General features: G+C 42.4%; 1 protein-coding gene across 5 annotated transcripts in view; it reads right to left on the reverse strand.

Moving 5' to 3' along the window:
• The window catches only part of NAV2 (neuron navigator 2), a 325098-nt gene extending 322701 nt beyond the window's left edge, over window positions 1-2397 (reverse strand). For 4 of the 5 annotated variants that reach the window (XM_048486863.1, XM_048486862.1, XM_048486865.1 and 1 more), the window contains exon 1: window positions 1253-2396. In XM_048486863.1, coding sequence (XP_048342820.1) covers window positions 1253-1510 — 258 coding nt within the window. In that variant the 5' untranslated portion in view covers window positions 1511-2396. Of the gene's footprint in view, window positions 1-1252 lie in introns of all 5 variants that reach the window. The other variant, XM_048486861.1, reaches the window with a different exon arrangement.
• Window positions 2398-14340: the final 11943 nt, after the last annotated feature.

Raw genomic sequence — 14340 nt, forward strand, 5'->3', positions numbered from 1 at the left:
ATGCAGGGCAGGAGGCCAAATGTACTCAATCGGCAGCCATGCTATTTCTCAGCAGAGTAGGTTATGAGGCCACAGACTGTAAAGGCTAGAATGGCAAGAATGACCCAGTATTCCCCAGCAGACTAAGGAAATAAACCCCATAGCATTTTTCTTTAACAGTATAACTTCAACATGGCTGAACCACTTGCTACTCAGTTTAAGCAGCTGTAGAAGGGGCTTGCAGCAGGCAAAGCTGTTTCCAGAATGCAAGATCTGGTCAAAAGGCAACCTTTAGCTAATGTTAATTAGTCCTGTTTACAGCAGCAGACCATCTGCTTTGCGCACCCGGTAGTATGCTAGCATTTACTATCTGCTTACATTGCTGTTGAGCGCATTAGGGCACTGGCAAGACAGAGGCAATCTGATCCATGCTGAAAATACTAATATGCTCACAAAAATAAAACAAGTCAGCACATAGACAGACTTGCAGTCTCTTGCCAAATAAAGCAGCATCATTTAAAGAAGCCTCCAAAGACACCTTCTAATGAAATCTGTACATAGGATATTAAAAATAAATTGCTATATCCAGGATAACAGCAACACAGAGAGGAAATTTCAGTTAATTTTTAATCCCCAGGCATGCAACTGAAGTATGGACAATGTCATTATCTTGTTTTTACACTGTGCAAATGCTGAGTATGCCTTCGTGCCTTGCTTGTAGAGCTTAATACTGAACATGCTTCAACATCGCCTCACACATGGTTGCTACACACCCTCCCACATACCCAGCCATATACAGCAGGACAACTACAACATCAGCCTTCGCAACCATCTTCTCTTGAGCTTCCAGCAACATGAACAAACACCCCAGTGCAATCAGTAACACAACAGATCCACACAACTGTAATCTTACTCACACCATCATAACACAAAAAGAATCATAAAGTCCATGCCCCTCACCAAAGGCCATATCAAATACACATAATGGCACTGCCAATCAAGCAACATCCCCCCACCACTCTATTAATAGTCTAATCCTTGCTAACATATTCATGCAATCACAAACAAGAACAAACTGATACACCCACACATGTGTAGGAGCTGCTAATTCCCCTTAGAATACATTTGCAAAAAATATTATTTCCTTTACAATATATGGATCTATCAGAAATACAGCACCCCCCATCAGTCTGACAATATCATCCTGATGCCAGCACTGCACCCAGTAAAACACAGTCCATACCCCCACCACTCTAACACCATTGTTGCTAACCTGTGTGTCAAAGCCATTTTCTAGGGAGGTGGTCGTCTTTGGAGGGAACTCATCCCCAGCATTCTCAGATCCAGCAGATGATTTGAGGGGGATCTGGCTAGAATAGGATGGCTTGTTCACCTCCACCTTGCTTCCAAACTTCAGGTAACAGGGCTGTGGGAGGGTCCTCGCAGTTGGGACATGGACGATGGGCGTAGCACTGTGGACAGGCTTGGGGAGTCCGGATTTCATTTTGGAGGCTACCAGGATGGCTGGCATTTTTTCTTCTTCTGCTTTGTTCACACTTTTCTTCTACCAGCAAGAGCAACAGCGCCAGCAGCACACAGCAGCTGGGAAAGGTGGTTGGAGGCAGCTTGTAGAAGCAGGTCTTGTTGAATTATTAAAGCCGAAAGGAGCAGAGAAAAATGGAGGGGGAATCCCCACTTTAAAATCTAGTCTGGCTTTGGCAAACCTTCCACCTGGTTTCTTTTTCTGTTTGTTTTTGTTCTTAATTCTCAGCCACTATCCTTCCTCCCCTTCTTCTCCTGCTGTTGACTTGCTCTTCAGTAGCCAATTCCTGCGATTTTCTTCCACAGAGACAGCAGACTTTTAGTTCATCATCTTGTCACTGGATCTGAGAAAATGAAGCAGCCTTTTGGAATCAGAAAAAGAACCTGCTGCCGCATATGCCTCTCGTGCTGCCTGTGTGAGAGAGAGAGAGTGAGTGAGTGAGTGGGAGTGCGCTAGAGAGCAAGAACAGGCAGGATTTCCAGGCTTAAGACGTCTTTCTTCAGCCTTAGCCAAGAAGCAGATGTAGCTCAGTACGTTAACAGCCAGTGCCCTTGGATGTGAGCCTTTGAGAATCCAAGCTCCTTAATCTCACTATCTGTGAACAGGACCGACGATGCTGGAGCAGAGGGAGAAAAGTCCATGGATGACATTGAAATCGCAAGGCTGCTGGTGGCAAAGAAATTCCCCAGCCCTGCTGCTGCTGCTGCTGCTGCTGAAACCCCGAGTGAGAACTGAGGTGTGAAAGCTGGAGAAAAAAGCAGCCTCCACCTGATTTGAAACATCAGCAGTGAAACAGGTTTCAGGGCCGGATGGCTAACCAAGCGTGGGTGTGCATGAAAGAGTGTGTGAGAGTGTAGAGGCAGCCTGCTGAGGTCTACACCAAAGAAGGCTACACAGATGAGCAGGAACGGGAGAAGGTTGCAATCTGACAGAACAGTAAAACGGCTGCGAGCCCCCTGATTGGTCCTCCCAACTCAAATCAGAAACAAAAATCTCCCTGCAAAAGAGGAGTGGCTTCAACTCCAGTGACTGGCAGGAAACTCTTTTGCCTCTGCTGCTTCATACAAAGCACAATCTGTAGCAGCTCTGCGGCAACATGGGTGTCTGCCATGGACGCATCTGAAGAGATGCTAGGGAAGGGGAAATTCCTACCTATTTATTTTTAAATGGGAGGCACGTTCAAATAAAAGCACATGAGGGTGAATCATTTTTTTCAGTTCTTATGCACTACTCATACAGGAAATCTCCTGCTGAAAATGCCAGCTGTCTGTGTGAATAAGGGCTAAGCAATTTAACCCCAGCAAGTCAGAACTAATGATTTTCAGAAGCTTTGCACTGACCACCTAATCTAGTGTTCTCAGGAGGTTTTTACCATACCCACCTAAGATGTTCTAGGTGTGCCCCTAAAAGGTAATTTTATTTGCTGCAAACACATTAACAATATGAATTTATTAAATATTTCCAGTTCCAAGCAACCATAACTGCCCATTACTCAGTCTGCTGCTGAATAATGAGTAAAGGATTGGCCAGATATGTGGAGATAAGTTATATTAACAGAGATATGGTATATTAACAGCTATTAGCTATGGCAGCTAAATGGAAACTCCATGTTCAGAGGCAGTACGTGCTGGGATCAAAGGACGGCCATCAATTTCTTGTGAGTTAACTGCTGTTGGAAAGAAGGTGCTGGGGTTGCTGGACCTTGGTCTGATCCCTCCATTCTTATTATGTAGTTTCAATCATTTTAAAATCTGAGAATCATCTCTCACAGAATGCTAAGGAGGGAAGATGAATATGATCTTGTATGACAATGTCCCCTTGTCCATTTTCGCTTCCAATCACACTCCCTTGCATACTCCAATGGGTCAGCTTGCAGTAGCAAAAATGACAGGTTCTAATGTGCCAAGAAGACTAATGCATTTTCTTCTGAAGTTAATGTACACAGGCCTTGGATAAGATTGCCCGCAAGAAATCTCAAATTCCAGGTGGGGTTTTGAGAGCTCTTCAAATTACAACAGATCTTCAAGTGATAGAGATCAGTATCCCTGGAGAAAATAGCTGTTTTGGAGGGGGGGTTATGGCATCATTATACCCTGCTAAGGGCCCTCCCCTATCCAGACTCTACCCCGCAAACTCCAACAATTTCCCAACCAGGAGCTGGCAACCATGGAATTAATGCTATTCACACTGTGTGTTGTGTTATGGGATAGTAAAAGCTTAATTCTATTTATATTCCAATTTTTCCAAATATTCCTGGGGATGCATTGTTGAAGGCTTTCACGGCCGGAATCACTTGGGTGCTGTGTGGTTTCCGGGCTGTATGGCCGTGTTCTAGCAGCATTCTCTCCTGACTTTTCGCCTGCATCTGTGGCTGGCATCTTCAGAGGATCTGATGTTGGGAAAGCAAGTGGAGTATAAATCTGTTGGAGTGTCCAGGGTGGGTGGAGAAACCTTGTCTGTGAGTAACAAAGAAGGCAACCAGGTCAATAGTTGAGGGCATCTGAATAGAAGTATGAGTAACAATGAAGACTATAGCAAGGGAGTAACAGTGGAGATAGCAAGGTCACTGGTGGGAGCATCTGAATAGAAGTATCCTGGCCTTTGTTTCTTTTGTCTATGGTCATCCTGTGTTTGTGTGGAGCTAGTTAGACACTGTCTTGACTCTAGTATTTTTCAACACTGGCAGCCAAGTTCTGTTCATTTTCAGAGTTTCTTCCTTCCTGTTAAAATTGTCCATGTGCTTAGGGATTTCAATTGCTTCTCTGTGTAGTCTGACGTAGTGGCTTCCAGAGTGGTCCAGAATTTCTGTTTTTTCAAATAATATTCTATGTCCAGGTTGGTTTATCATGTGTTCTGCTATTGCTGATTTTTCTGGCTGAAATAGTCTGCAGTGCCTTTCGTGTTCTTTGATCACGTGTCACCAATGCTGCATTTGGTGGTTCCTATGTAGACTTGTCCACAGCTGCATGGTATGCGATAGACTCCTGCAGTAGCTAAAGGATCCCTCTTATCCTTTGCTGAACGTAGCATCTGTTGAATTTTCTTAGTGGGTCTGTAGATTGTTTGTAGGTTGTGCTTCTTCATCAGTTTTCCTACGCGATCAGTGGTTCCCTTGATGTATGGTAAGAACACTTTCCCTCTAGATGGCTCTTTATCTTTGTTCATGTGGCTTGTTCTTGGTCTTGCAGCCCTTCTGATTTCTGTATTAGAGTAACCATTAGCCTGTAGAGCCCTGTTTAGGTGATTCAATTCATCTTGTAGGAGGTGAGGTTCACAGATTCTGTTTGCGCGATGTACCAAAGTTTTTATGGTGCTCCTTTTTTGCCCTGGATGGTGATTGGAGTTTTTGTGTAGATATCTGTCTGTGTGCGTAGGTTTTCTGTATACTGTGTGTCCCAATTGCTGGTTTGGTCTGCGGATGACTAAAACATCTAAAAATTGCAGTTTTCCTTCATTTTCTTTTTCCATAGTAAATTGGATGTTTGGGTGGATCTTATTGATATGGTCCAGAATGGTCCAATATGCTCTGGACCATATCAATAAGATCCACCCAAACATCCAGATATGGCAATCAATCTTAAGTAAACCTACTAGGCTGATGCTCAACTGGCAACATACTCCCTGAAAATAATACATTTATAGGTATGTCTTTTATGCATGTTTCATATATTCACCTTGAGTCTGTGGACATGAGGTGAGATTTAAAAAGTTTAAAATAAACAAACATTTTAATATAACCTACGTTATTTATAGCCAAATACGTACTTTGGATAGTTTACTGTGGCATTCCACTGCTCAGCCTAGAGGCACTCAAAGACTTTCTTCAGGAGAATTTAAGATGAGATTATAAAGGCCTGTGATGGCATCAGTGGCAAGAAGCCTTAATGGCAAAGCAACAAGTGGTGTGTGTGTGTGTTGTTTTGTTGTGAAGTCACATCTGACTTATGACAATCCTTGGTGGAGTTTTCAAATCAAGAAAGGTGGTTTGCCATTGTCTGCCTCTGCATCACGACCCTGGTATTCCTTCGAGGTGTCCCATCCAAACACTTCTCAGGGTCAACCCTCCTTAGCCTCTGGGATCTGATGAGATCAGGCCAGCCTGGGCTGTCCAGGTCAGGGACATATATATATTGTGAAAGTATGATGTCATCTCAGGTCTCTAGACTCTCCATAGAATAATTATTCATGTAAAGGTTGTCGAGAGGCAATACATACTCTTCCTTTTCATTTTATGCACCCAGGTCTTTAATCCAGATCTCTACATAGAGCAGTGGGTTGTCATGCATTAACTAAGTGGGTAATTTTTTTAAAGACAGGAAATGTGTTTTCCCTCTAGTCTCCTTTATCCACTAATCTCAGATTACAAAGTGCTCATCTCTATTCTTCCATACTGTTGAAACAGATCTTCCAATGTTTTCTCTGTTGCCACAGCATGAAGTACGGCTTTTTAGCTGCAAATTGTTGTGAAGAAGGATTTCAAAGTCTTAATAAGTCTGACAAGGCAGTATCAGATTTTACCGGAGAAAAAGACCAGTAGTTAGAATTAACATGTAATATTTAATTACTGAACTATACCTACAATTTAGTTTTGAAACTTTTTTTGAAAAAATGGGTATTGTAATATAGAAAATGAGAATATGAAGGCCATGACCATCAATTTAATAACATTCAGTGTATACATAGGGATGCCAACAACTGGCTGGGAAATTCCTGGTGGTTTGGCTGGCTCAACCTAAGGAAGGTTATATTAGGGGTGGGGAGGGAACTCAGAAGAATGTAATACCATAGAGTCCACACTCAAAAGAAACCATTTTTTCCAGGGGAACTGACCTCTGTAGTCTGAAGATCAATTGTAATTACAGAAGATTTGCAGGCCTGGAGGTTGGTAACCTTGGATGTTTCCACACAGCCAGAGCAGCGGGGCTGCATCAGCATAGTTCATGCCACTGCAAGCCCTGGGGCCATTCGCACGAACGGCCCCACTGGCTGCGTAGCTGGCGGAGCAGTCTCCGCATGGCCGCACAGCCCCACAAACGGCTCCTTACCTCCTCCTGGCTTCCATTGCTCTGTGGAGGCCAGGGGACATGCCCCCATGACTAGAGCGACAACTACAGGGACAGAGGCCAGGAAGTGTGTCCCCTGGCCTCCACAGAGTAACGGAAGCCAGGAGAAGGTAAGGAGCCATTTCGGGTCGGAGCAGGGAAAATGCCGCCTTTCACCTGCTGCCATTTGCACAGCAGTAGGTGGAAGACACCAGTTTTGAAAAACATCGCTTCCCAAGCAAGGTTCAAAAGTGGCATTTTTGAACATTGCCTGCTGTGCGAATATCGCCCCAGAGCCGGTGTTTTTACCGTCCCTAGGATGCTGTTATTATGCGGAAACAGCCAAAGTCACATCATTTTGCAAAAGTTAGTGAATGCCACACCTGAAAGACAATGTGGCTTATATACATCTTCCCTCCTTACATGCCCATGTACCTACCTGTAATTTTTACATTGTAAGGCAGAATGTTATTTTTGTATTGTAAACAGCTTTGGCGCTTTCAGTCAAAAAGCCAGATACAAATCTAAAATGAAATTAAAACTGAATGGGACATATCCCTTCCATAATAACATTTTGTGCTATGTCTACTACAGAATCATAGGATGATTTGCTATCATCACTTAAATAAGACAAAATATGTTTAAGAGTAGGAAAACAGTTAATAAACAAAAATAGAAGTTAAGAAGCATACTGTACATGTTATAGTTTGTACAAAGTCATGGGTCTAGAATATGGTAGACCAATACGTGCTCTTTGTCTTGGATAAATGTAAGTGATGGAAACCTGTTGACTTTGAAAAGAATTCTTCCTTTCCTTTCCATTATTCTGGGCTGAACTGCATATTACATCACAGCATTTATTTATTTCCTTTGCTTCATTTATATCCCACCTTTCTCCTCACTGGGGACTCAAAGCTGCTGACATCCTTCTCTTCTCCTTCATTTTATCCTCAGAACAAAACTGAAAGGCAGATTAGGCTGATAGTGTGTTAGGATTAGGATTAGGGTCACCCTGAGAACTTCCATGGCAGAGTGAGGATTTGAACCTGAGTCTTCCATATCCTAGTCTGACACTGGATTTAACAGCTTACTTGCTGTGAGAATCCCGCTGCTGCACCCCTCTGCCCTCACTCAATGAAGTGGGGGATGCAAAACTGGGGAGACATCAAAAGATATCAACGTCCTAGGCTCCAGACCCCCAAAGGTATCCCAGCTGGCAATTTTATCCAACACTAACCGCTACACAACACTGGTTCTACGTGTTTCTTAACATATTTGCTTCTGTACTGAAAAGCAGCCTCACAGCCTGCACCTGAAAATAAAGAACGGCAGGGAGAGGGGTGGCTTCGAGCTGCCTTTTGTCTGCTCAAGATCAATTTGTCTACACTACTTTTCCATCAGTGAAGCAAAAAAAAGCCTACAGGAAGGGGGAAAGCAGCTTGGAGCTAAAGGGCTTCTTTTCTGATAAACAATCTATCATTGGGGGGAAGATACTGATCTTCATACTTATCAATGTACCCAATATACCTAATGCATATTCCTATAAAGTGTGAATGTGAAAAAAAGAAGAAGCAATGAGCAAACACATGTATTGCATGAGTACACTTATTCGGGAGCAGTGTTGAGTTTTGGTTCCCTGATAAGTGGCAAATCTAAACTTATGTCTATGCTATGTTTGAAATAGTCCTCATTCACCCAGTAGCAGCATTTTGCAATGGCAGTAAGGAGTATTTGCAATCCTGCATTTGTTTTCAAGAACTAGGGCTATAATCCTGTGTTAGAAAGTACATCCCTTTCAACTCAGTTGACCCTATGGCCAGGTCAAAAATGTTTTTAGGGTCCATTCAGGTGTCTTCCTGCATCTAACCTAGTTTGTCCCTTTTTTTCTTAGTTGAGCCCTGTACATGAAACGTGACAGTACAAATTATGTTTCCTATGTAGGGCTTAAGAAGTGAAGGTGAGTTGGGAAAAGTGCTTGGAACCATGCAAAGGGAAAGAAGAGTTAATTTGCTACTTACTATATAGAGCCAAGTTTAGAGCTAAAAGAAAGAGTCCCCTTCCGATGTGAAATTCAACTGTAAGCACTTCCTTCCTTTGCCAAATGTAATTTTTTTCCTGGTAGACTTCCACTGACTAGAAATTCAGTAGCATTTTGGGGTGAGGAAAATTATACAGATTCATATTTGTATATCACAAAATGTAAAAAATCCTGTCCCTGTTCCTCTCTTCTTTTAATAACGAAAGGTCAAACCAGGCTAGATGGAGGTTATCAATCTTTTCCATCTTTAAAAAAAAGTGATTGCAGTCGAATGTGCCCCTAGTTTGGATTGAGATCACACAAGATGGGGAGAGGGAATTTAATTCTCCCCCTCCCCCTTCTTTTATTGTTCTAGAATGGGAAAAAAAGACTGGCCCCTGAGAGCAGTACCAAGAGGTATCTTCTCTCTTCCCAGCCTTGTATTCAGCTGGGGCCTTGAGCCTCTGAAAAAGCTCCTTAAAAATCACTGAGAAGATCCAATCACATACCATATATACTAAGGTGATCAGATGTCCCGCTTTTGGCGGGACAGTCCCGCCTTACACCCATCTGTCCCGTGTCCCGCAGGGTTTTGTACCTTTCCCGATTTTGCCTTCTGGGGCGCTCCCAGTTCCCGCCCTGTCACAGGGCGGGAAACAGGGTAGCGCCCCAGAAGGCAGTGTGGCAGCCTCCCGCGCATGCGGCCGCAGAAGCACATTGCCTTTTGGGGCGCTCCCCGGTTTCCCGCCCTGTCACAGGGTGGGAAACAGGGTAGCGCCCCAGAAGGCAGGGCAGCAGCCTCCCACAGCCGCATGCGCACGCGGGCACCCACCCTGTCCCGGTTTTAAAAGGCGACAATCTGGTCACCTTATTATATACTCGCATATAAGTCTACTTTTTCAGCACATTTTTTGTGCTGAAAGAAGCCCCCCTTGACTTATACATGAGTGAATGGGTGGCGAGCGAATGGGGGGAATGGGTGGCAAGCGAAAAAAGGCTGGAAGCTGAGGGAGTTTTTCTGCACCTGCTCCCTTCTATGTGGACACAAAGGTAGCTCTCAGGAAAGCCTTGGGTTGTTGCTTCGCTGCACTACAGGTGGCCAGTAGCTTCATTCACAGTGAATATTCAGTGAATAGGTGTGAATATTAAATATTAAATTTATATGTTACAGAATTTCAGGCCAGGAAGCTCCATGAATGCTCGGGAAATCCGCACCATTGGAGCCCATGGTGGCAGGAATCCCCCTCACACACACAACACACACAGGGTACCCTGGGGTGCAGCCACTGCCAGCACCTTTCTCGGCCCCCACCCAGTGTTTTTGGAAAGCAGGTGGGACTTCTGTCCAGCTGAGCTTACAGACCTGCAAAAAAAGACTTGCTTTGGGGCAGCGGCTGCCATCACCACGCAAGCATCTTCACTGTGTAATGGTAAGCTATTCATGTTGAAGGAGAACCTGTAGGGACTTTTTAAAGGGGGGATCTTGTTGAGCATATGCCCTATGAAACTCTGAAGAGATACTGTCTGTGAGAGTTATATATTCCACTTCAGAACTTTTAAAGTTATTGTTGATACCATACTGTTTTTCTTTGAAATAAATATTTTAAAACATTTTTATTGGTATCTATTTTTATTTTTGAAATTTGCCAGTAGCTGCTGCATTTCCCACTCTAGACTTATACATGAGTCAATACGTTTTCCCAGTTTTTTGTGGTAAAATTAGGTGCCTCGACTTATACGAGGGTCGACTTATACACGAGTATATACGGTATGTCCCAAAGTCTTATGTGTTTTGAACCATACCTGGTAGTAAATATGAAATAATGGTGCACATGCCCATATTTGCTTCCTAGTCCCTTCCTTTGCACAGACTCCATTGCTGGGGTCAAGCCATACCAGAAAGAGAGTCAAGAGAGTAACACCATCTTAATCAAAGCTTCCCATGAATGACTCTGGCAGAAGTTCAAAGAACATCTCCTTGCAACTAGATGCAGAGTCTAATAATTAACAAGTGCTATATTACTGTTCTTAATGAGAGCTTAGCCGTACCTTGAGACCCAAGTATAGCCATTAACTATTAATAAAATCACGATTCTTGCTGCCCACGAGTTAAACCATTGTTTATGCTTAAGCAATTGCTCTTCACTCTGCTTTTGTTCTTGCCCACTGACAGCATGGTCAAGCGTCCCTGAGCCCCACATCTGTAGTCTGCACACCTTCATTGGCTCTCCATGTGTTACCTTTTTATAGAATGAAAGAAGATTAAATGTCTTTTTAAAAGATCCTGCATAGCATTTCCTGGTAGTTTAAGCTTTAATAATTAGCTTTACCTCTTACAGCAGCTATGACATGTAACTACTTTCAATTAAGTGATTTTATTACTAGAGTCAGTTTCAGCTTCGGTTTCATAAGGACTGACCATAGCAAAACTGCTCTCAGTGTTTTTACTATGCTCTTTTCAGAAGCCCCTGCACCAGCTATCAACATTTGACCTATGCTCTTCCAACAAATGGGCAATTTCTTAGTGCTTCATGATACCTAACATGTTGTCATTGCCACAATGGCATCACTGCACATTATCATATTTTACAAACAGCCAGAGCAACCAGAGGGCCTTGCTCTATCCTTCTGACTTCCACTCAGGTTTTGGTGTGGTTTCAGAAAAGAGCAGGAGCAAACCCTGACACGAGCGAAGAGTCCAGTAAAAAAAAAATTCCTGTTTGGGAGGGGGAATATGCTTGATTTGGCATAATTAACAATGTGCATAACATGAAGATTATATTACTTGGATCTGGGGAACTTGGATATGCTGCCTTAATTTACACTGGCTCATGTAATAGATGTGATAAATAAATATGTGATACATAAATTTGGAGAACTGTAAATAATAGAAAATGTAAATTTTGCAGCAACACAGACAGAAGTCAAGAGCTTCAGTGTTTCACTAGAATTTTTAAAAGTTTACAGATCACTTCCTTCGCCCGCCCCCCAATACTTTCTGTGCCCAAACCCAGTTGTGTAGTATGCAATCATTAAAAAGTGTCATCTTGACCATGCACAGAGTGTTTTCAATTCCAAAACTGAAACACAACAACAGGATTAGGGTCTAGAATAGACCTCTGGAATTAGAACTTCTATGTCAGCCAGCGAAATTTGCAAGTATTTCTCTTTGAGAAAATCAACACCCACCTATAGTGTGTGTGTGTTTAGCACGTAATGATAACCAACTTGAGTCCTTATGACTCACATCTCTGGAGAATTAGTAAGGGCGGAAGACTTCTATTTTCAGAATAACACGAGGAGAGGGGAAAAAACAATGATCCAAAGAGGGGCTGCTATTGCCAGACTCTCATACTCTGCACTTCATTCTGGCTCATATTAAAAAAATACCAATACTCAGATAAGGACAGAATTCTTCCAAAGATTAGGACATCAACCCAACTTAAACCACAAAAGGTAAAATAGTGCTTCTACAACTTGTTGTGCCATCAGCCCAAGTAGAATGAAGACTGCCAATTTTTGCTCTGCTCTTGAGTCAGCACGACTAGCACTCTTTTAAAAAGTCCCCAAACCTTCCATCTGCAGCCAGTCCAGCAGGGAGCACACACAGCAGCTCAAAAGTGGGGACAACATTCTGGTGAACCCAGGGTCATTCTGGGGACCCACAGGATTAATATCATTTTATTTATTTAATATGGAGAGGGAATCTTTGTCAGGCGCCAAGAGGGCCTCTCAGCAGCTCTAAATACATCTGACCTGATCACTATGCCACTAGAACTGACTCCGGTGTTTGCAAAAGTCAACCCAGACAAGTTTAAGTTCTACCACTTTTTTCCTGTGGGTTCACAGATTCTCAACAACTGTACTGAAGGCTATCAGAGAAGAGAACTTTTGTGAAGAGCTATCAGTGAGACTGGTGACAGCTTGTTTCAGGCATAAGATGGTCTTTAATAGGAAGTTATTAAACAGAAACAGCTGTGTTGATTTCAGCTCTATTCAAAACACAAGGAAGGGAAAACAATCAAAGTCTGAATAATAGAAGCACACAATGTGCAGAGACCTAAGAGGATTTTTTTTCATATTTTTTTCTATTTTACAATTAGAAGTCTTGATTGGCCTTTTACCTACATTCTGGTAATCTGGTACAGATCCAACATCATGTTTTCTTAGAAACTGACCAGAATTTGTTCTGCCATTTACCTTGAGAAAGCCACAACTCTGCATTTGTCCAGAATCCATCAGATGTCCAGGGCTTTTTATTAGCACCTCAGTCTCCCAGTGTGTAAAATGAGGTAATCCAGAAGACGGTTTGTCAGATGTTACTCATTTCTTGTTTGTGAGAATTTGTGAAATCATACAATAGAAGATGCCATTGAAGCATAAAGAACTTGATGCCAAGTTCTCTGCGCTGCTTATCTCACTCATTCTCACAGCTCCTTCAGAGATGTTTCATGACAACTCCTATTCATTCCTTTGACAAAATAAGACTTAAACATTCTGCCTGGCTTAGTGCCATTCAGCAACTTCAAGACTGAGATCTGATATTAGCAAAAGGTTCCCAAATCTAAAGCCAGTCATCTATCAACTGAATCTCTTAGTCCAGTATCTGTTGAATTTGTTCATTTATTTGCCATTTTAAAGTCCAGTACAAACTGTAAAGCTGAAACCTGTTTTGGCAGATGAAATACTACACTCTTCTGATATTTTCCCCATGTTCTGGGGAAAATATCATTTGGCATGTCCTCATCTCTCCCATTCTCCCATAAGAGAATCTTCAAAGGCAGCCCCTCATATCTTTGCCCGCAAAGCAGTGTCCTAATATGGATCTAGCTATGACTAATTACATGATGGGGACTTGATTTTAAGAGGCATTTGAATGCTTAACCTCTTTATATCAGGAAACCCTTGAAGGGCACTCCTGTGGATGAAGGGATGCATAGAAATTATACTTCCAGATGTAAGTCACCAAAACCTTGCTTAACATTCACTCTATACTCTGTCCTTGAGATAACAGAAGGTAATTAGGAAAATAGACAGTTGGTAATAAATAGCCACTAAAGGAGATAGATACAATTGAACCTACAGAGCATCTAATGTCTTTTTATACAGCATCCATTCCATAAAACAGAACACTCTATGTTCACATCCAGAAGAAAATATAAATCATTATTCTAACTTGTATTATGGACTATGCCTTTTACAATTTGAATATTTAGAATTAATCTAGAATTTATGGAACATTGTAAAATAAATTTGCCCATGAATATTTAGAAAACTAAGAATCATGTTTACTGTTTATTGTTGAATCCAGATTAAATTTTCTACCAGCAGTATAGAATGCAACTGCAGCCCACTGACCTCTACAAAATGCTGGTCCAGATTGAAAAGAAGTCCTGAGCAATGACGTGGGGTGGGGGTGGGGGTGGGGAATGACATCTGCAACAGGAAAGGGGAAATGCCAATTTTGTCTGGATTCAACCTTCAGAATGCACCACAGAGCCATGGAAGCCATCATCATGAACCAAGTGCAATCAACTTCCCTTAACCCAGAAAATCCCCAGAAAAAGATCATCTGAATGAAACTTGACTGCTGATTCTCCTCTCTCTTTTCCAGCAACAACAATGCAATTTCCGCCACATTCTGCTGTTTCCATTTAACCAGGTCTTGTGAGATGTTTTGCAGGAGGATGTCTATGACACTGAAAAATGGAGCCATGCTTAATGGCATTCAGCAAATCTATGCTGACCCATTATGTTAA

The sequence above is a fragment of the Sphaerodactylus townsendi genome, linkage group LG02 (genome assembly GCF_021028975.2).
Source record: "Sphaerodactylus townsendi isolate TG3544 linkage group LG02, MPM_Stown_v2.3, whole genome shotgun sequence".
Lineage (NCBI taxonomy): Eukaryota > Metazoa > Chordata > Lepidosauria > Squamata > Sphaerodactylidae > Sphaerodactylus > Sphaerodactylus townsendi.